The 9261-nt window shown below is 35.4% G+C and overlaps 1 protein-coding gene across 1 annotated transcript; it reads right to left on the bottom strand.

Annotated features, from left to right (window-relative positions):
• Positions 1–1800: 1800 nt before the first annotated feature.
• On the bottom strand, positions 1801–8967 carry LOC127091701 (probable beta-1,4-xylosyltransferase IRX10). Its single transcript, XM_051030386.1, has 8 exons — positions 8510–8967; positions 7953–8099; positions 7781–7845; positions 7555–7624; positions 4045–4263; positions 2401–2544; positions 2181–2316; positions 1801–2085 (listed from the first exon to the last, which is right to left on the bottom strand). Exons 1-8 carry the CDS (start codon positions 8822–8824, stop codon positions 1856–1858), a joined length of 1326 nt encoding a protein of 441 aa, XP_050886343.1. The 5' UTR covers positions 8825–8967; the 3' UTR covers positions 1801–1855.
• Positions 8968–9261: the final 294 nt, after the last annotated feature.

The following is a 9261-nucleotide window of genomic DNA, read 5'->3' as shown; positions in this document are numbered from 1 at the left end:
TCCAAGAACTTAAATCTAACATGAGCACCTATGGTGTCATGTACTTCATTTTGGGCCTTGGTTGGGCAGATTCCAAATAGGTAATCATCATCTCGTTGGCTCAGTCGTGATTTTAAACATGAACACTCCTTTAAAAATAAACATATCATCATTAGTCGCAATTAAATTAATATAAAACACATGCAATGCAAAAGTAAATAAATATCTCTCTCTTTCCCATACATGTCTAGCTGCATGGTTTGCATAAAGATAAAGTAAGGAGGTGTCAAATGGATTGCCTGGATAACTATCCACAGCGGTATCCGCATTAACAGCGGGTTCCTCCTAATTGCCTTTATAAACTTCAAGGGCTTCAGGGGCTGCATAAGCAAGGGACACATGGACCGGAAGTAGATGCATGAGACAGACGACTTAGGGAAGTAGAAATAGATGGTTGTGAACCTCAACCTTGTGAACCATCAAATGAGGTAGCATCGACTCGTGGCCTCATGGTTTTGGCCCTCTCACGTCGTACAAAGGCTTGTTGGAACACACAAACATGCCTCAATCTGTTTGGTTGTTTTCAGTCATTGTACCTATAATAAAATCATAAAATTACATCAAAATAAAGTCGGACCAAATCCGAAGATGCATCTCCGTAAACCAGTTCTGACAAAATCTGAAGATGCATCTCTGGATAAACTTGCGAGTTGCAGAAATGGCAGAAACCCTATTAATGCCTTAAACTCCAACCAAATGGGAATGCATGTTTATACCAACTACCTATTTCGAATGTAACTACTACCTAATGCATTTTAAACAACTTATTTTAGCTAATACATTCATCATATCTCAAAAAAAGAAATGAATGAGAAACTTACTGAATGAGAGTTGTGGATGAAAAACTTTAATGAAGTGAGTGAAATGACTTGGGATTGAATGTTGTGAAGCAGTAATAGTGTTGAACCTTTAAAAATGGACTTGAAGAAACTTGCTCACGAGCTCAAATGGAACACTAGTGAGTTTGTAACAAATGAAGAATGAAGGGGGGAGGGTCTAACGCAGGTATATGAATTAAACGCGTCCGAAGATGTATATCTATAAAATTCACTGAGTTTTGAATTAAGGATTTCTACAAAGATGTTTCTTCGGACTCATTCTAATATTGATATAGAAATGGATCTCCATATTAAATTTTGACAAAATAAAAATGACACATCAATTTTTACTAAATTATATGGACAGTTGTAACTTTTCTCCATGGTGGGGGAGTACGTGCAGACTACTCTCCTAATTTTATCCTATTTCCCTCTAACTGACAAGTACACTTTTCAGCTGCAGTCACTAGTTTTTTCACCTGTGGAATTTATGAGCAAAAATGGGAAGATTCTTATGCACCAAAATAAGTATCATGTTTTTCATGATGAATTCGCGTACAGAAATACTAGTAGGATTATCACCATAGACATCGAAAATTTATAATTGTTATTTCAAAATAAAATCTAATTGCATTTGTTTATTAATTCGATAAAATATTTAAAAATATATCAGATTAATAAATATAACATGATACTTGGTTGGTTGTGTTCAATAATCTATAATATCCCTGCCAACAGGCAAGAGAAATTAAACTTTCAACTTAGAGCAACATGTCGGAAAAAATTATTCAGCAGAGGAAAAACAAACAAATATTTGTTAAGACTTGAGATGATATGCATATTAATCAATGAAAAGTTATTCTGTTTTAGATATACTATATAGACAGATTACTAAACGACAATGATGAACTAACATATGCCTGTAAAGAATCAAGACTAGAAATAATAGCAACAAAACAAAAATACTTTATACAAGTAAAACTATATGCCAAGCTTTATCAAGGCAAAGGTACAGGGAGTTTCCATTTAGAAAATTCGACCAAGTTTCTGTTTACAATCGATCCATTATGCAACCAAAATGTTTCAGCGGATTGGTGAAACTGTCTTACTTTCCTCTGCAGTTCCCACATGATTCCACGCATGGCAGAACAGGGTTCTGAATCGGAGGCGTAGACCCACATGCACCTAACTTGTCGACCGCGAGCAATTATTGCTTCTATGTCTTCATCTGCACAGATAAATGAAAACATATATTCAAAGGTTAAAAAGAGCAAGAGGGGTATGGTTAGTGAAATTGGGAGGTAAATTGTCGAGAATAATGACCTGGAATAGATTCCAAGTACTGCAAAAGTTCAGGACCTATTCGACTGGATGGCCACTTTATTGAGATCTGACTGTAATCGATGACATTCTGGAATGGCAATTCTATTTGATCTGATAATATTACTGGAACACATTCCTTTCGAATGGAAATACATGGTTATTTATTCTTGTTTAAGCATGTTTATATGGAAAAGGAAAAAGAGTGAGGGGATAAACATACCACAAAGAAAGACTCGTAAAATCGAAGGGTCCATGATGACTCCCCACGCGGGGCGAGGCAAAACTTGGAATTGCGCAAGTGTTCAAAATAATCTTTTCTTCCCAGCTTTTCACCTCCACTGAATTTCAAATCTGGACATTCCAACTGTTTATACCATCAATATATGCTTCATAAAAAATTGTATGATCATAAAGACTAATCCTAGCTTGAACAAGCACAATATTCTGAACACTCTCCATTTAAAAACAATGGCAGAAGAAATTGCTAGGAAATATCTGAATAAAATTACTAACATTAACATGTAATATAAAGAAAGTATAGAATTTTGCAACTAATGGAAACCAATCACCAAACAATTGACCATGTAATTAGGTCTATAGGTATCCAAATAAACCAAAGTTTCTACATCCTTAATAATCAAAATTGGGTTCCCATTTCTTCCCGATTTTCTAGTTACAAAGATTGTACTTCATTGTTTCTGTTGGATTTAGTAAGCTCTTGCAGACTTGCCAATCATAGATTTAACATTTTAAGTTTATTTTATAACTTCAATTCTATCAAAATAATTGGTCAAAAAAAGTTGTATCACAATAATCTCTCATGGACATGTAGCTGTTTTTCGTAGTTATGTACTTTACCAAGTATTTCTTGTTAGTATCTCTACTGTTTTGAAACTCAGTGCACAATGTAAGTCTATAGATACTGCTTCACGTTAAGCACTACATTCATTCTTTAATGTTAGTGATGGCAGTAAACCTCCAATGTTTTTCTATTTCACTGGAATTTGTTTTTGTATTTATAAACTCATAATAGTCATTAATCACCACACTTTGTTATGTGTTATAATAGGAACTTGATAAATCAGACTGCTTATACAAGATTAAGGATGATGAAGTGCTGATTTATGTATGATACATGCCTAGCAAAGTAGTACAGGTTTATGTGTACAATTTTTCCATCTTAAAAACTTTCAGAAACTATGATATCATTTGTCGTCTTATGAAGAGGTTATAATATGGAAGCAAGGAAATTCAATCTTTTTGCCCATGTTGTATGCAGAAGTGTTCTTGAGGGGAAGTCCCTATAATATAATAATACTTGGGGAATGTAGGAGAAAATCATTTCTTGTTTTTGGTGTGGTGAAAATGGTTAAATTTCTGATTACATGAAAAAGGATTGGAAAGTTTTTGAATAGTTTATAGGATATCTTTGTTTTTATATGCTCTTTCTGTAGAGCCCCTTTTTTCATTAATGGTCCTTTTACTCATCAATTTGAACTCAACTAACTGAAATATTGTTCCCACAAGTTGTAGCCTTGTATACTGGGATGCCCTGTAATAATATTCTTGTTCTAGCTGATTGTAGATATGTTGGTCTTGTTATCTTCAGCATCCGGTTTGCATTTTATACATGGTTTCTGGTTCAGTTAAATTTTCAGTCCTGAGCTAAACTATGGGGACAGGGTAAATGGAGATAACTATATATCAGTTAGTCATCACACTTGCTTTAGCACAACGTTCTGAATGTAGGTAAAATTTTCATTTTGTAGAACCCACATTAAAACACAATCCTAAAAGACAGTATTCTTGCTGATAAGAAAACATATTTCATAGAACTAACCAGTCACTATTAAAGATGACATACCTTCTCTGGAAATTGTTTTGAAAGTTCTATTAGTTGAAGACGACCAGCTTTTCCTTGAGCACGTCCTAAATAATTTGCCAAGTACTTCCGCTTAGACAGAGGCAAAGGCTGGACTATGGTAGACCCAGCCTTGGTCATACCATCTTCGACATTACCTGGAATGATTATATCTTTCCAAGTATTAAAGGCACTAGTATCTCTCTTATCGGTGCGGTCCCCCTACATTAATTAGCCAACAAACAAACTTTAAGAACAGATAACCTTTCATGACAACTTCATACATTTAACCATTATATTCTTGGATGGCTCCAATATTATTAAGCTATAAGAATAGAGATTTTTCAACTAAAAAATATGAAGGGACGGTTTGGAGGAATAAAACAATAAACATTAAGTTGTACTTTTGATCGCTTATCTTCATTTTAAGTTTCAATTTGTTCTCTCTTTTATTTTGTTCAGAAACAGTGTCTTTTTTTTCAAAGCTATACCAATATGGCCTCTTATTTATAAAGTGTTATACCAATATGATTTTTTTTCTGCTGCAAAACAGCCCCTTATTTAGTAAGTGTTATACCCAAGTGGTCCTCATCATACCACAATTTAAATGGAAAGGACTACATTGGTACACCTTTGCAAAACAAAGGACCATTTCAGAAAAGAAAAAAAAGAGAGACCAAATTGAAACTTAAAATAAAGATAAGGACTAAAAGCATAATTTAGATTTTAGCCAAGAATAAAGGTTTCGGAATATCAAGTTTTTATAATTCAACAGAACAGTTATAGCAACATTACGGTATTCAACATCAGCATTTTTCGTAAATTGCAGGCTATGTTGATTTCTGGATTGATTTTTCATTCTGCATACCAATTTTTCACTTAAGAGGATCATTTTCTCATATTAGTACAGAGCATTGGTTTTTTAAGCAACGACTCTAAGAATTTTATATGTATAGGAACTAGTGTTTAGTTTCTGTAAATCGATAGAGCTTGTGCAGTCTTAGTTGTAGTATCTGTTTTTTTGTTAAAAGCTATTAGGAGTAAGTTTACAGTTTAGGCTTCAGTGAGAGTCTCTACGAATCTTGTTTTATATATGTGGATTCTCTAATAACTCATACTAAGAAACAGTTTAAAGTCCTTCCATTTTCTCTCTATTCTTAAATACTAATAGCCTCCACAAGTACAGAGGACTGTGTGTTTATGCAATGCTAAAGCAGATAAGAGAGAATTATGAGTCATTTCTAAGGACACATCTGGCCGCCTCGGAAACCAAAATCAACTGTTGGCCCATTGATAAAACAATCTAGTACTACACCGGTAGATCAACTTGTTCAGAATATAGAGATCAGCTTAGAATGACAGAGAATAAGGAAATTTTATTGTATATACTTCTTCATCTCTAGATCAATGGGTATTCAAGGTGAAAAGAGTAAGAATGAGACACAATGGCATCTTGCCCAAGAACAAGAGCACACACTCTCCCATTCTAGCTAACTAACCAACCTACAGACCTCTAGTTTTTTTGCCTCTACTTGTAACAACCTAACTACGTTTCTGTCCTACTAGCTTTCCAAATATGGCCTGCCTTAACTCGCTAACAATTCCTAACTTATAGGGCCTCACCCACTTAAGTCCTTGCCCATCTGATGTAAGCTTTGCTAACTAGACCCTGTCCCTAACAGTACAATCTTGAAGCTCTAGTGAGATGATCAGCATTGCTTTGTTGCCTATAGGTTTTGCACAAAAATCCAAAACTGGCATGGCCATAAAACTCCCACCTGGGTCCTGTTGTTGGAAGTGTAAACACCAATCTATGCTTGAAGTGTGACATTAATTTGTTGAGTAGTTGAGTTATTTTTAGCTTGATGTTGTTGTCCATTCTTTTGCCTCACAACTTTCCTAAAGAATTCATCCATTTCTGCATTCAATATCTCAAGTTCTCAACCATTGTCTTAAATTGCTTGATTATGATGGAGCAGAATTTAACTCTACCAAGCAAAAACTCTCCCGGATTGAATAACAAGTCTTCCCCGGACGACTCCTGTACATCAAAGTGAATACTTCAGGGACTATTCCCTGTGAAATAATACCCTGCATTCACTTTTCAGTCCAGCAACAGCTCTGGGCCTGAACAGTCACATTATTCCACATCTTATATTTATGAACTCTTGTGCTGGGAAATAGACCAGCATCCAATACAACAAGTTCATATTTTGGATATCCATATATGTGGTGGATGATGTTCCATCCTTTTGGGCCCCTTCTCCATTCCAAAAACCATAGAAAGATCAGCTCCCTACCTGTTGACCCTTTCACTATTTAATTCCTTAGAAAAGGTATTTGAGCTGGTTGCCACCTTGGGGTGGTAGTTCACTCAAACAGCAAATAATCTAAATGATGGGAATTGGATAACTGTAACCTACCATGATTGCAAATCCCTATCATCCTCCCTAAGATCTCCTTCAAATACAAGAACTTCTGTATGCTCCTCCTTGAACACAACTTAAGCTAGCTAGCACTCTCAATAATTCCTAAGGCACTTTCTTCTCCTTTCTTGAACAGAACACAAACAGCTTCGGGTATTTGGGGAGCTCTAATATTGGTGATCATGTAGCCCAGAATATAATGATGAATTAGAAAGAAATATAAAGAATTTTTTTTTGCGTATCATCCTCCAGACGGAACGGAAGAGAATGCATGATTAAGAAGAACGAGAATGTGAAAGTGTCCTCCCTAGGAATCAAAGAACCTAGCTAGTCTACCACAAAAAACTAACTTACCAATCATCTAACTCCCTCTAGCTTCTCTGCCCTGGTATTAAACCCATCTACGACGCTACAAGGCATATGGGGGTGGACACTCTCTGATCCTCTCTACCGCTATAGTGGCGCTACGTACTGCTTTTGATAACAGAGCTATTCCATCAGCTTTCTTTGCAAGGCCCTCTCCTAACTAAATACCAATGCCTACTGTAACAACTAACACGGCCTTCCAACTTGATTCCTAGGTCTGGACAGATGAATGTTATATTCATTAAATTCAAGGAGTGCAGAGTTCATGGAAACATTTAACTTTTTCCTCTAGTGCAATGAAAAGAAACGGCAAATCTAAATGAAAACCAACATTGTGAAAATGAAGGTTAAGGTATTTTAAAGTATTGCCTCATTGTTATAACTTATATCTGGGCTGTTTCACATACATTACATTACATCTGGTACTTTTTCTTCAGCTTGTTTCAAACTTTACACAATTCCATCTCCTAAACTATTAAAGGCATTATTGCTTGGTTTACAATTTCTATTTCAATGTTTCTGGTAAACATACAAAACTAACAATTTAAGTTGTGGTCCAAAACCAGAATTGCAACCACAACACCAAGAATTCTGATCTTCACAACTATGATTGAAGCCTAACTAGCCACTTTTCCACGTTTTTCATTTTAATCAAGCCAGCAACCATAATTTAAAACCTTTGATAAAACCTAAAACACTACAAGGAAAAGCAAAAGATCACCTCAGGGGTAAGAATAATGGAGCGATTTATATATGTCGCCCAAGACTTGAACAAGTGAGCTCCAGCTCCACTGAAAACAAAGCAATTATATCAGCTAATAGGTAACCTTACCAAATGTCTAAATCCAAAAAAATAACACGAACATTCATATCCATATTAACCTATTAAACATGGTTGCCACAAGCTATTCACAATACAAAAATAAAATCATCACCGGCATTATTACCTCGGGAAAACAAATATATGATTCCTGCCTCCAGATAACCGAAAATATGGCATTTGGCTAATAACCTAATATCATCACAGACAAAGCATTCCAGCTAAGTAATTCCTAAGATTCATTTAAACATTATCAATATCAATCCAATTCCAATAGAAGAAACGAAAAATCTTCTTACTTTAACATAAGTTTGATTAATTTCTTTGTCGTTAAGTCCACCCATCATCCGCGCACATTTAACATACGATGGAACGAAAAACAAATCCGCTTCCTCCTTCTTTTTTGTCCTGTATCTCGATTCTAAAAGTAACTTGTGTATTTTCACCTACAAAAGTACTAATTAGCAAAATTTCAAAAATCATCCCAAAATACAACATCAACCTATATCTCCACAACTGCATTCACAATTCAGGCTACATCCAACAGACCGTATTAACTACATTTGACAGCGACTTTCCCAATCTATATAGCATTCCCAAAATATTGAAATTAACATGACACATTCGAAATTATATTCAATCTATGAAGCACGGACACTAGAGACACATTGAAACCGGTGATAATTTGAAAAAACTAATAAATTAAACGTTATCACAGACACCAGTGTACAAACCGACACTGATTCACAAACTCCAAATGCAGTTACATTCAATGACTTTCATTTTCACAAATTATAACCGATATCTATGCGTCTAGTGTTCTATATTTAGGGAGGTTTGGTGCGGGTGAAATTACCTGACTACCCCACTGTCCTTTCAAGCAAGCTTCCGGTGTGATCTTACCGTCTCTTCCTTGCAAAAGTTCCTTCAATCCATCGATTTCATTAGCATCGTAGACATAGATCTTGAGCGAAAGTTCTTGCGATTCCGGTAACCGGTGGAGGCCGAGGAATTTCTGTTGCGACACGGTGGAGGAGAGGTTGCAAGGAGCGTCCAAGAGTCTGGTGAGGAAGAAGGTGGCGGCAACTAGGAGCAAGGAGCCGATCTGGTGCGTGCGTGTGCATAGCGGATGCTGCTGCTGATGCATTGTTCTTGGTTTGTTACTCCACATTAGATTAAAGATGGAAGGAGAAAGAAGGTATGGGAAGTAGTGAGGGTAGTGGTGCGGTGGAAGAGAGATTCTAGTTCTAAGATAGGAAGGTGTGCGAGTGCAAACTCATCCTTCCTTCCTTGATTAACTAATCATGTTTTTATCTATTATCTATAACTATATATAAAGGGGATACAAGTTTTTGGAGTGGCCTATTTTTATTCCAAAATTACCCTTTATCTTTTTTATAAATAACTTGAGTGGTTTATATCTTTTGTTGGTTACCAATTGCTAAACTAACTTCCATCTCTCACAAAAAAAAAAATATCTATAACTTTCATTAACGGTTGAATGATGACATAAGTTAAAAATCCTCTTCTATTTTTTTTTAATTTTATCTCTTTCTTAATCAACATAGTATTTTTTTTATTCTATTATATTTCTATCTTACTTTTGAT

This window comes from Lathyrus oleraceus, chromosome 6 (genome assembly GCF_024323335.1).
Source record: "Lathyrus oleraceus cultivar Zhongwan6 chromosome 6, CAAS_Psat_ZW6_1.0, whole genome shotgun sequence".
NCBI classification, from domain to species: domain Eukaryota; kingdom Viridiplantae; phylum Streptophyta; class Magnoliopsida; order Fabales; family Fabaceae; genus Lathyrus; species Lathyrus oleraceus.
Note: the sequence above shows the minus strand (reverse complement) of the source record. Positions and strands in the feature narration are given on the sequence as shown.